Consider the following 14,449-nt stretch of genomic DNA (forward strand, 5'->3'; position numbering starts at 1 on the left):
TTCATTGAATGTGTGTGTGTAAAGGTTTATTTAATGCTGATACCAGAGAAGCATTTACTACAGAGGAATCTGCACATCAGAGGAAACTGCCTGGCTATGGACCTCAAGTAGGGTTTGGAATGCGTGGTTCCTGTAACTATTCAAGGCATCTTTTCTTTGTTACTGTCCTCCCCAAAATGCCTTTTTCCTGCCTTCTCATGTCTTTATGTTTTGAACCATCTCTTCCACAGCCTCTGGTGCTGTTGATGGAGTGGCCTGAAGCTACCAATTTTGCCTGCCTGATTGCGGGGTACTGCCGCCTTCTGCTGGATTCCAGGAAGATGGTCTTCTCCAGGCCTGCCAGCCAGCCTCTTCCACCTCCAATGATAAAGGCTGGTAAGCTCAGCCTCTGATGTTGGTGTTCCTGAGGCCCTCTGTACTCTGAAGTCATGGAGGGAGGGGCTCCACCATCCTCCTGCTCAGCCTGTACCAACAGTGCCAGCCTGTTTACCAGCATCTAGAACTGTAGCACACACCCTACAAACATACCTCATTGGCAAGCACATATAGCGTTCACATGTACCCGTTCCACAAGGATGCCTGTGACAACACGCTCTGTTTGAGTGGATTATGTAAAGTGACAGTAGCAATAGCATGATAGAGCCAATTAAAGAATTGCCTTGGTCAGATAGGATAGCACATGCTTGTAATGGCCAGCTACTGATGAGATAGAGGCAGAAAGAGTTTGAGGCCAGCCAAGACTACATAGAAAAAAAAAAAAAAAAACTTTTCTCAAAAGGATTATATTGAAACTAAGGCAGAGCTTTGGTGATTTAGGAGAGATTTCTGCCTGTTCTGGCTTCATTGAAGTAAGGTTAAAATAAAATAAAATAAAAACCTTCCTTTTATTTCATTATATTGGAGATTGACAGAAGTGTCTGAAATTTGAAGTCACTGAAGGCTGGGCATAGGAGGAGACTGGGCATGCCCCCCCCAAAAAAGGTTTGGAAATGGAAGGGAAGGCCAGTAAAAAGCAAATGCAGCCTCCAAGCAGAAAGCTTCCCAGTTAGCTTACCTAGTAAAGCTAATTCTCAGAGATGTTCTGGTAGTGGTACGGTAGACCTCAGGCTGACTTATGCAGAGTATACCTTCCTAGCCCAAGCATCACAGACAGAACGGGAAGAGCACCCAGGATTTACCCTTGTCATAAACTGAACACTTGATCCAACTGCTCTTGACACTTGACTATAACTAAACCTTCAAGACTTTCTTGCTTTCAGGTCACTGCACCTGAGGGGATCATGGTATCTGAGTAGAAGTAGAAACACACTTCTGGCCAGATGACCCAGCACATAGAGAGCTGAGTATTGCCCATTTTAAGCATTGTTCTTTATCATGAACCAGTCAAAAACATAGTCTGCATACATAGTAGGCCCAACTTTCAATCTCATATCACTGTTCACAGCAATTGATAAGCAGTTCATCTCATGAGGGTCTTGAAAAGGATTTGTGGTCCCAAAAGAAGGAGTGTCTGCATAGTAGGAGTTTGTGTGACTTCCAAAGTTAGTTAGTAGTGTGACTAACTCGAAGAGGTAAATGTGCTTTGCAAAACATCATTAGCGTTCCCAGTGTCACCTGTGGTCCTCCTCTGGCTAATCACACCCAAGTAAATTGTACTTCTTACTGAGCAGGAGGGTGGGGGGAGAAAGAAGAGAGGGTAGAAGGACGAACCTATAGCCATTCAAGGAAGGACCAGGTGGAACAGTGAGAGCTATTTGGGTGTCAATTTTGAGAAGACAGTAGGCATGGTTATATAGTCCCAATCTGTGGGACAATTATCTGTCATGCCATCAGCACCCTAGTCAATTCTGGTTGCAAGTATCCCCCTTATTATAGAGATTGTGGCACCAAGTCCCAAGACGTGGGCTACACGTGTTCCTGCAACCTCGCGGAATACTTTTCACATGGCTTCCCTGTTGCTTTCTCAAAATTAGGTCTGTTTTGGAAATAGGCATGACTTGCATATCCTTCTCCAAGTCTCCAATTTCCCAAGAGGTTCCTTGCACACCTTCAGTGTGGAAGGAGCTCAGTACTCACCAAGCAAATGGGTCTCTGTGTCCATTTATGAGCCAAATGGGCCAGTGTGTTGTCATTGCTGTTTATACTGCTTCTGCTTAGGATGGAAACAATCAGTTCAGAGGCAAAGCATATAGGAAACGCTGTGTTTCTCTTTCCTCTTCTGACCAAAAAGATAAGAACTTGGGCTTGTTATCACCTGCATGGAGTCTGGTTAGGTATAAGGTGCTAGTTTCTTGGCCTTTTGAACTGCTGGGTGCCAGGTTGACAGCAGCCACTAACTGATGTATAAGGTAACCCCTCCTGGCTTGGCCCAAATTCAGCAAAGTTTCGGGCTTGTAAGTACATCTTTTCTCATGTCCTCTAAGAAGAGAAAAGTGCCACTGAAGAGGCATTAGCCCCAAGTTTCAGTGGATTGTCTGTCCCTTCCTGGTCTTGAAGACCTTTAGAATCAGCATCCAAATCTGAGATGACTTTCCTCTATCAGATCTCATTTTCATTCTATAACTGGAAGTTCCAGAGCCCACCGTAGTGCTTTAGCAAAGGCTATAGCAGGGAAGCATCTAGCACAGACATATAATCCCAGATTCTTGGACGTTTGAGGCAAAAAGATCACAAGTTCAAGGTCTGCCTAAACACCAGGGCAACAGAGAGGTGTCCTCACAGTTTCAGCTGGGCTTTTCCCAAAGTCAAAAGCCATATTACATGCAGGAAATGGTCTCTGTGGAAAAGAGGAAGAAGTCTGGCCAGGGCTATATTTTTGCTTTACAGGAGCTGTTGCCTACCAACTAGCCCAGCTCAGTGTTCAGCCTACCAGGCCAAAAGGATGCTTTTAACCCAGCAACAAGGGAATAAAGCACCCTGTCTTAAAAACCTAGAAAAACGGGAGAATGGGAGAGTGCTAGAGAAGGAATCCTCTCCTTCACAGTACTTCACTAAAGCAAGTATTTCACTTACAAAACAGGTGTTCCTCAAGGATCCATTATAATAGACATTGAGAATAGAGCTGAGCACAACAGCTATGCTTCTTTTGGTACTTTCCTTCACATGGCTTACAGTCTAGTGGGAAAATAGACAGATGAGTCCAGGATGGTGCCAAGACAGTAAGTAGCTTGTCATTTACATAATACCATCTGAATTTGAGAGCCAAAATCTCACTGAGGTGGCAAGAAATCCAGAGGCAGGTCCAGCAAGATGGCTTAGCAAATACAGACAGCATGTGCCCCTAAGCTTGAAAGCCTTAGTTCAACCCTCAGAACCCATGTAGTAGGAGAGAGCCAACTCCCACTATGCACATGATGGCATACGTGTACCTATAAGAATACACACATGTACATGCACAGACAGACAGACACACACACACACACAGCAGATGAATAAGTAGTGGAAAGAAATAGTGAAATGAAAGGAAGACAGCCGCCATCTCTTCCCAGCCCTGAGCTCCCTGTATTATCTGTTGGGTCATCCAAGAAAATAAGGCTTTGGAGATGGGATGTCAAAAATGGAGTTAGGACCTCAGTTAGAGAAATTCACTCCATATTTTCTAACATATTTCGAAACAGTTTACTGTGCTGAACTGAATGTTCTTATTTTATATATATATATATATATATATATGTATATATATATATACATGTATGTGTATATTCAGGCATCAAGTTTTCCTGTACATATAACCCAGCAAACTGAGTGTGGTAATTCATGCCTGTAATCACAGCACCCAGGAAGCTGATGTAGGACGATTACACATTCAAGGCTAGCCTAGGCTACAAATAACACCCAGCAACATTTGTAGAAAGTTAGACTGAACATAGTACTCTTTTCTCTTTTGGATGATTCAGAAAAACCTTGAGGTTCTTGCAGGGTTTCTATGTCATAGTTATGACCGATGAACACAACTTTATAAAAATACACTAGGGCCAAGTCTAGAAAGCTACTTAAGTCAATCTTGTGCTGACTATATGTATAATATAAATATGTGCATGTTTTATCTATAATGTATATACATATCTTTTAGCATAATTCTAGTCAGTTCACTGTCCTGTTCTTTGCCAACATTTTTTAGTCAACCTTGTGAGTGACTGAGTACAGAAGGATAAATTAGGACATCTCCAACCCCCTGCGTAGGAAAAGCTGATGAGCAATTCACATAGATTTACAATGCGAGAGACAAGCTGTCCCAGCTATCAACCAAATGCAGTTGACATTAAAGGAACTTCTAACACACCTAGAGGACACTCAGGACACCCCAGGTGCACTCTCTCCTTATATCTGGAAGTCATAATGCCAATGGTGGGCGAGACATCACCTGACCTTGGCAGTGAAGTATGGGGAAAATGTTTCTTCCTGCAGGGAGAGCAACCACCTTCAGAACTCCAGTCTTTATCTGAAAGAGAAGAGCTGTCATTTGCTTATTGTATAGAATTCTGGGAGCCACTTCTGATATCAGCATATTGCCAGCCTGGCTACCTAGGATAGTTCAGTTGTCTCCTAAATAGTTACCACCTGGTGCATTCCCATTGCAGCAGATAATGCCTTCAGGGAGAGATGTATCATGAACCAAGAGCTAAGGACTCTGTGCTCCCTGAAGCACTTCCTTAACTTTCAGAAGCCTGGATGGAGGATGAGTCACTAAATACTAATTCTCTAACTGATCCAGAGCTCTCTGCCCCAGCCAATAAGACGTGAAGTCTAACCCACACAGTGTGAGTACATTGAATCTGTATATAGGTAGATAACATGGTCTATAGAAAATCCCAAGAATTGGGGAGCTGAAGGAAGAGACTTGGGTTATAATCTTTTCTCTGTTGCATTCATGTGAACAGGGACAAGTCCCATAAACAGTCTAAGTTTACTTGTCTTTAAAATGAGGAGTCATATATACTACATACCTCCTGAGAAATTTGACAGGATAATGTGAGATAAACCACACTGAGTTATTTCACAATGCAAAGTAGTTTTTTTTTTTTTTTTAAATCCTTTCAGCCAGGCATGGTGGCACCTTTACACTGGTACTCAGAGAGGCAGAGACAGTCAGGCCAGCCAGGACTACATAGTATGATTATGACTCAAAACCAAAACAACAACTCAACCCTGTACCAAATCTGGGTGTGGTGTCATACTTCTGTAATTAAAGCACTCTGGAGGATGGGGTAGGAGGATTGGAAATTCAAGGCCATCTTGGGCCATATAGTGGTCTCTATCCTAAGGGGGCTGGAGAGATTGCTCAATGGATAAGAGCATTTGTTGCTTTTCCAAAGGGCCTAAGTTCTGTTTCCAGCACCCACATGAGGTGGCTGCAGCTACAGGGAATCTGACACCCTCTTCTGACCTCTATGGTACCTGCACCCATGCACACAAGCATAGATACTCAAAGAAAGAAATAACTTTTTTATTTTCTTTTTTTACAACATATTTTGATCATATTCTTTCCCCTCTCTCAAGTCCTCCCAGATCTTCCCTATTTCTTTACCCACCAAGAAATCTTTAAATGAAAAAAAGGGAAAAAGTGGTGACTTGGCACATGGTAAACTTTTAAAAAGTAATTGTTTTTGGTTTTGGTTTTGGTATTGGTATTGGTTTTTGAGACATGCTTTTTCTGTGTATCCTTGTCTGTCCTGGACTCATTTTGTAGACCAGAGTGGCCTCGAAAGCACAATGATCTGTTTGCATCTGCTTTTGAGTGCTGTGACACCATGCCTGGGTACAGCTCCATGTTAGTATATTTAGTATATTCATAGGGTTGTGTGATTATCTAGTTTTATAACACTTTCACCATTTGATCTGGGTCTGGTAACACAGGCCTGAAAATACATCTACTGGTTAGGCTGGGTCCCTTCCCATATTGTCTCCTGTTTGCTACACAGAGCAGATAGCTACTGCTTTGTAGCTTTATCTTTATAGTGTTGATTGTTCTGAGTGTTTTATATGAATGCACTTACTTAATATAGTCCTTTGTACTTTGCTTTTTTACTTAACATAGTGTTTTCAAGGGCCATTCATGTTATATCATACAGTAATACATTGCTCCTTTTCATTACTATATAATATACTATTGTACAGAATACATTTTATCTGTCCCTTAATCAGATGATAGACTTTTGGGTTGTTTTTATGTTTTAGATATTATGAATAATGACGTTAAACATTTGTGTCCAGTTTTCTGTTGTTTTTTTTTTTTGTAGGTCTGTATTTCTTTTCATCCAGTCAAATGATAACTATGCTCAATTATTAGAGGAACTGCCTATTTTCCAAAATGATGCCACCATTTTACATTTCTACCAGCAATAGTAGAGTAGTATAACTTCATCATAACTTCACCAATTGTTGTTGAATATTAATATGTATTATTAATTCATCTTTTAGTTGAGCAGTGGTTATTCCTAAACAATCTGGATACCCAAATCATCACACAGAGATAAGTATTTATTTAATTAACCTAGAGCACAATGCTGGGCAACAGTTACCCTATCTTATACCTCCAAGCCCATATAGTTTCCTACCATCCAGATTTCCAAGATTATACTTGCTTTTAGTCATATCTTAGGTCTGGTTCACCTCTCCTCCTGGTTCCAAGTCCTCTCCTACTTATCTCTGCCCTCTGACTCCTTCCACTCCCTTCCTTCTTCTCCCTTCCAGACCAGGATGTCCCAGCCTAGTCTCTCCATTGCTCAGTATTGGCTGGTTGTTTTTATTGACAATGCAGAGAACAAACGGTGGCATGTTTACACAAACTTGAGACAGATAATGGTTAGAATAAATGTCAGAATGCAATGTCCAGATTGAAACCAGATAGTGGGGTAGATAAATCAGCATTTGAATGAGCAAGGGTAAATTGTATACATTCCACAAGAGCATTATACCAACAACCAATATTTGTTATTACCTGTCTTCTTACATCCATTATAGTGGATAGAAGAGGCAAACCCTGATGTTTATTTGCAGTTCATGAATGGCCAATGATTTTGAACATCTTTCATGTGTTCATTGCTCTTTTGTATGTCTTCTTTTGTGAAATACCCATTCAAATCCTTTGTCCATTTTCAAGTTGAACCATTTGGCCATAAATATGATAGTTTATTTCTGCACATTTCATTGTATTCCATTGATTTATACACCTATCTTCAGGTCAATATTACACTATCTTGATTATTATTTCTCTCTCTTTGTTTTCAGGATTGTCTAGTTATTCTGGGTACTTTGAGATTCTATGTGAATTTTATAATTGGCTTATCAATTTTCCACAAAGTCAGCTGAGATTCTAATAAGGATTATTATTATCTTAAGTTGTATGCAGTATGAAGCCTTCTAGTCCATTAATGTAGAATCTTTCCACTTTGTCTTTCATTTGTTTCAAAAATGTTTTATGGAATTCAGTATACAAGTATTGCTCTTCTTTTTAAAAATTTGTACTTAGTGTTTCATATTCTTTCTGTGTCTAGTAAGTCATTTAATTATCCTCTGACCCCTTTTTAGCACAAAGTTTCATAGAACTATGAATTCAAAGGGGATTTTCTTATATATCAATGTGGATTATAAATAGTGTATTTTAGGTTCAGCATGGTGGCATAAACCTTTAATGCCAGCACCAAGGAGCCAGAGGCAGGTAGATCTGCATGAGTTCAAGGCCAATGTGGTCTACACAGCAAGTGCCAGGCCAGCCAGGACTGCATAATAATACCATGTCTCAAAAGAAAACACAGTTTTTTTTTAAGGTTTATTTATTATGTACACAATGTTATGCCTGCTCTCCAGAAGAGGGCACCAGGTCTCATTATAGATGAGGCAACATGTAGTTGCTGGGAATTGAACTGAGGACCTTTGAAAGAGCAGCAAAAGAGCAGCCAGTGCTCTTAACTGCTGAGTCATCTCTCCAACCAGAAAGTATGTTTTATAATAATGATTTAACACTTTTTATAGCAGACTATAAGAAACTGGCAACAATAGCATCATCAATAATTTGGGATGATGGAGGGGCACAATGAACACAAAGGAGTTAGTAGTCAGACAAAAGTAAAATTGTAAACCAAGCAAAGTGTAGGTATGCATGCAGATGATCCTAACACTTAAGAGATAGAAGCAGAAGAACCAGAATTTCAAGGCCATCATCTGCTACACAGAAAGTTTGGGGTCAGCCTAAGCTACACAAGACACTGTCCCAAAACAAAGAAACAAACAAATACAGAATAAGTAAAATCTTGCTCCACTGAGGTCAGTCACCTCATGACCTAGGCCAAATTTCCTAACTTGAGTTATTTGCTCACCTACCAAGTCCCAAAACTCTATCTTGTGATATCTGTGCTTATATTGGTCATATGTAATAGCTAAGAATGTATCAAACATTTTAACATATTTTACTTTTCAAAAATTGTTTTTAGTGCCAGGTGTGGTGATTCATACCATTAACCCCAGCACTTGGGAAGCAGAGGCAGAGGGATCACTGAGTTTGAGGCCAGGATGGTCTATATAGTGAGGTCTAGGACAGCCAAGGCTACACAGAGAAATCCTGTCTCAAATGTACAGAACGAATTTCATTATATCACTTTCATGTGTATATATTGTTATATTTTTCCCACATACACTCTCCCTACTATCCCACCCCTCATCCTTTACTCATTCCCTTTGTTCCAGGCCATCCAGAGACAGATAATGGAAACTGTTACCCCTCCAAGGGTGATGAAGATGGAGAAATAATACCCATAAATTGCTTACCATGAAAGCACAAGGGCCTGAATTTGATTCCCAGTACCCATGTAAGGGCCAGTCACAGTGGCATGTAGTCATAATCTCACCACTGACAGGGAGGTGGAGACAGGAGGATCAGTGGGATATGGTGGCCAGTGACTGTAGCTAAATTAATGAGCTTCAGGTTCTGTGAGAGACCTTGTCTGAAAAACTAGAGAGTTGGCAAGATGGCTTGGTGGATAAAGGTACCTGCCACCAAGCCTGACAACCTGAGTTCCAATCCTAGAATCCACATGATGAAAGGAGAGAACCAACTCCTGTAAGTTATTCTCTGACCCCCCAGAAGCACACTGTGGCATGCATGCATGCATGTGAGCATATGAGCAAGTATGTGTGACACTCATGTGCATGAACTTGAGCATGCAGGCCCACACACACAATGGGGGAGATAAATGTAATTTTCTTTTTGGCTTTTTGAGACAGGGTTTCCCTGTGTAACCCTGACTTTCCTGGAACTAACTCTGTAAACTAGGCTGGACTTGAACTCACAAAGATCCTCCTGCCTTTGCCTCCCAACTACTGGGATTAAAGGTTTGCACTACCACCACCCAGCTAATTTAAAATATGTTGAATGAATACATCAATACAGAATACCAAGAGAAAGGTTGAGGAGTATGCCTAACATTGACTCTGGACTCCACTTGCACACAGCCGTACAACATATACATAAAACCCAGACTTCAGTCCTCAGCAGCTCATAAACTGGATGTGGTGACACACAACTGTAGTCTCAGCTTTCACCAGGCAGGGGAAAGAGGATTAAGAATTCAAGAACAACTCTGGAAATATGAGACCCTGTCAAACAAAACAAAACAAATTGCATTGTGTACATATATCAAATTTTCACTTTTTTTCTTTCCCCCCTTTGAGAATAGAATCTTACATATTCTAAAATAACCTTGAACTTGCTAGACAGCCAAAGACAACAGGATCACCTTGAACTCCTGATCCTCCTGCCTCTACCTCCTAGCTGCTGGGATTACAGACTTGTGTCACCATAACCAGTTTTCTTTATTTTTTTTAATGTGGTGCAGATAATCAAACTCAGGATTTTGTGCATGCAAAGCAACTGCTCTACCATCTACATCCCAAGCTCAGCTGTGAGGGCTTTTTAAATAAATAACATTTATTATGTTGAAAAATTCCCTTTGATTCTAGTTTGTTGACTAAGGCCGTGGGGTTTTGGTTGTTTTGTTTTGTATTGTTTTGTTTTGTTTAATTTTTTCAAATGCTTTCTGTGTCTTTTGAGATGAACACGCATATTTTAGTCTCTATTATCATGATATATTGTATGAATTAAAAATTCACTTCCTCCCCTATCAGTGGACTTGGAAATGGACAGGGAAGAGATGAGGGAGGGAGGATGAAATTAGGAGGAATGAGGGAACAGGATACAGCTGTGATACAAAGTTAATAAACTGTAACTAATATTAAAAAAATTCACTTTTGGGAGCTGGAGAGATTGGACAATGTTTCAGAGTACCACTGGCTACCCATCTAGAGAACCTGATTTTGATTTCCAGAAGCTATACAACATCTTGCAACCATCTGTAACTCCAGTTCCAGGGGACCTAATGCCCTTTTTCTGGCTTCCATGAACACCAGGCAGTCAAGTGATAGATGAACATATATGCAGGCAAAACACCCATACACATAAAATAAAAATACAATTTTAAATTAACTGACTTTTCATGTCAAAACAATTTTCCATTAATGCAGGAAACCCCCCCATACACAAGCATACTGGCATGCAATTTCTAGTATGTAATTCTTTTTATGTGTTTCTGGGTTACATTTGTTAGGATTTTATTGATAGATTTTTGTGTCTATATTTATAAACATTGTGTTCAAAAGATATGGGATTGTAGAGTTTTTTGTTTTTGTTTTTGTTTTTGTTTTTTTCTGAGACAGGGTTTCTGTGTGTAACCTTGGCTGTCCTGGACTCACTTTGTAGACCAGGCTGGCTTTGAACTCACAGAGATCTGCCTGCCTCTGGTTCCCTGAGTACTGGGAATACAGGTGTGGGCCACTGCGCTGCACCTGGCTAGTGGTCTGTAGTTTTATTGTGATGTCTTTCTTTGGTTTTTATATTAAGATAATACTGGCCTCAGAAAGACCTAAAAGGTATTCTTGCTTCTTTTTATTTTCTCCTTGTTTGGTTTTGAAAACAGGGTTTTGCTGGAGCCAAGCCCACGATTCTCTATACAGGCTGTCATGGTCATCTTCCTGCATCAGTGTCTCAAGTGCTGGGAGGTGAAAGCAAGATGGTCAGGAGTTCAAGGCCAGTTTCAGGAACAGAGTGAGTTAGAGGCTAATGTGGGCTACATGAGACCCTATCGTAAATAAAAAGGTACTATTACTGTCAAGCATGGTGTTATATACTTGCAATCCCAGCACTTAGAAAACAGAGTCAGGAGGATCACCACAAGTTCATGGCCAGCTCGGCCTACATTATAAATTCAAAACTATCTAGGGCTAGACAGTGAGATTATGTCTTTAAGAAAGTGGTATATTTAAGGCTCTAACTACTGTGGAATTGCATATACATTTTTCAATTCAGACTGGTTTTCACATAATGTGTTTGGCACTCAGTTGCTGGGTGCCAGTACTGTGTTTTTGTCCTAACTGTAAGTACTATTGAAAAGTAACATGAGCACATTGATCTGGCCTTACCAAACTGACTTTTGAGAGCATTTAAAGTCTTGTTTTCCAATACCTTGGCCATCATGATGATTAGCTATCTGAATTCTGAAATTCTCCAATCTGGACTCAATCCCAGGTGGCCATTTACAACTCATAAGACCTTAAGTAAATCATATAACCATTTTGGTCTGTTTCTTCCTTTGTTAAATGGGGATACATATACCTATCTCACTGGTTTGCGAAACAGAATGGGGTAATATATAGCTTATCCTGGATGTTTTGTTGTTGTTGTTGTTGTTTTTGTTTGTTTGAGATAGGGTCACTTGATTCCTGGGCTGGCTTCAAACTCACTATGTAGCTGAGGACTGCCTTGAGCTCCTGCTCATTCTGCCATTACTTCCCCAGAGTTGAGATTACAGACACATGCCACCATGCCCAGCTTTGTGCTGGGTTTTTCATCTGTCTGCTGATAGCAGAGCAAGCTGGCATTGTCTGAGTATAGCCTCATAGAAGATATGAGATGAGCTCCCAAAACAGTATGATAAAGAAACCACTCAGGTCAAATTTGCTGTGCATAAGGCTTTGATGTACATAAATACTATCAAGAGCTGTTGATCAGAACATTTTACCACTTGCAGTGGCCTTGCATGAATACAGGGCAGTAATAAGCTTTGAAGAGTCATAATCAGGCCCCATGCTCATTCCATATAGCACAGCCCTTCATGTCTCTCTTATACATTACAAATTCAAATGCCCAGAATTTGACTAGCGGGTAATTATCCTTTCAAGATCTTTGGTCTCCTGGCCAGAAGCATTCTTGAAGTGCAAACTCTGGAATTGTACTAGCCAGCTTGGAGGTTTGTCTCTTTGATTTCAATTTTTGTTGTTCATTTTGTTTTTGTTTTTGAGACAATCTCATACCATAGCCCAGGCTGGAGCTTACTGTGTAGCCTAAGCTACCCTGAAACATATGGTAGCCCTTCTCCGTTAGTCTTCTAAGCTTAAGCCACCATGCTCAGCTTGTGCTAGCTGGTTTAACACCTTCTCAGGAAACAAAGTAACTTCTCATAACAATTTCTTGGACTAGAACGGATCCAAGATAGCAAGAGAACCACAGAGGACTAGGAGTAGGTCTGGCTTCACAAAAGGGTGAGGGCAGTGGCAGAAGTATGAAGTCACATGAAGCTAACCTCGTTTCCTTAGGCATGTTTACACCTGACTCTTAAACCAAACATATCCATGGGAGAATCCTGTGATGCCTGATGTTAGACTGTGATTTTCTTTTCTTTTTGCAGAGGTGATAAAGGCTTCTGCATCTCTGCCGATCATATTCTACTCACTATACTTACAGTATCAGCAGTGGCATGGTGGCATGGTGGCATGGCCCATCAGCACACTCTCCCTGTAATCTCTAACAGCTGGGCAAATTTCTCTCTCTCTCTCTCTCTCTCTCTCTCTCTCTCTCCCTCTCTCCCTCTCTCCCTGTTATCCAGTCACACTGCTCATCTGTGTGTCCCCTTCTTGCGTTTTAGATCACATGCACAGTGCCCACCGTTCTGTCGCTGGGGGCCACCTGGGGAAAAAGGAGAGTAGTTACATGGGCAGCCTGGGCACCAGCCCTAGGAAGTCAAGCCGATGCACGACCCCACCTGCCGACTCTGAGCTTGTCAGCTTCTGCTACCTCCACATGCGGGAACAAAGGAAGGAGCAAGAAAGCAGGACAGATGTCAACGAGAACCTAATTTTCTTCGACGAAACCAGGCCCCGAACCAAATCTGACCCCACATCCAAAAGCTCTGGCCAAGGTTACGAGATGATTCCTGATGACTTTGACGTAGCCAGCCTAGACCATGAGCCTTGTGCCAGCAGGGCCCGGTCCTACACTTTGGACAATTCCCTTGGGGCTGAAGCCCTGAATTTCTACTGTGATTCTTGCAAAGTCAAACTCCAGGAGCATCTGGGGCCTCGAAAAGGTGGGAGGCCTGGCTCCTCTCCGGACAATATGGTAGACTTAATGTCTCTCCCACCACCAGGAAGTGAGGAAGAGGAGGAAGAGGAAGATGAGACAACTTCTCTGTTGCCTGCCATTGCTGCTCCACCCCCTGGTTTCAGAGACAACAGCTCTGATGAGGAAGATCCCAAGCTCAGGGCTGTTCAAAGTCAGGAGCAAGGACGTCACCTGCGAGGGCTCCTGTATGATGAGATTCCAGTGACTCTGATTGACAGTGTACAGACCCGGACAGTACGAGATCATGCCCAGGAGCTTGATGATGCCCTGGTGTCAACTCTGCAGGCTCTAGAAGCCCTGGCTGCTTCAGAAGATGGACCCCACCCCCAACCCCCACAAACTGCAGGTAATAGGCCACTCCTCCTTCCTCTTACTCTCTTCCTCTTTCTGACCCAGGAATGTCCATTAAGCAGTATTGCTTCTTTTCGAGCACTTGTCTATTGTATATCAAAGCAATGAATGGGCAACAATAGTTCCCCGTAGGACTCAGGAAAAAGGAAGCTATAGAGCAGAGATATGATTCAGCTCTAGTGGAATCCTCATGATTCCATATCTCTGGATAGTTTGTGCAGATATAATCCAAGGACTGGAGCCACACCAGCTGTAGATCAACGCTATTACTGAGGAACAGGAATATAGAAGAGACACAAAAAAAGCAAAGAATATCAGCATGCTCCCAACGTTCAACCAACTTCTAGTATGACCTGTGATCAGGACAGCCAAGAGCCTTCTCTAACTCAGGGCTGGCATCTTTAGGCTCTCTGAGGACATGAACTCTGGGGCAGATGTACCAGATCCCTTTACTCACAGGCAGTGCAGCTCATGACAAAGCACTTACTCTCTTCTGTGCATCACTGTTGTCATCCAGAATTGGTTTTGTAACACTAATCCCATCACACAGCATGAAGATTAAATGATATCATTCAGGCAAAATACTTAAGCACTGCTTCACACATGGTGAGAGCTCAGTAATCAGTAACTATTTCTGTTAACTATTAA

The 14,449-nt window shown here is 41.6% G+C and overlaps 1 protein-coding gene across 9 annotated transcripts in view; it reads left to right on the forward strand.

The window, feature by feature from the left end:
• Window positions 1-14,449, forward strand: part of Frmpd3 (FERM and PDZ domain containing 3) — a 151,963-nt gene that overhangs the window by 132,383 nt on the left and 5,131 nt on the right. For all 9 annotated transcript variants that reach the window (XM_060375634.1, XM_060375635.1, XM_060375641.1 and 6 more), the window contains 2 exons: window positions 231-375; window positions 12,975-13,796. In XM_060375634.1, the coding sequence (XP_060231617.1) occupies window positions 231-375; window positions 12,975-13,796 (967 nt within the window). The remainder of the gene's footprint in view (window positions 1-230; window positions 376-12,974; window positions 13,797-14,449) is intronic.

The sequence above is a fragment of the Meriones unguiculatus genome, chromosome X, assembly GCF_030254825.1.
Source record: "Meriones unguiculatus strain TT.TT164.6M chromosome X, Bangor_MerUng_6.1, whole genome shotgun sequence".
NCBI classification, from domain to species: Eukaryota; Metazoa; Chordata; class Mammalia; order Rodentia; family Muridae; genus Meriones; species Meriones unguiculatus.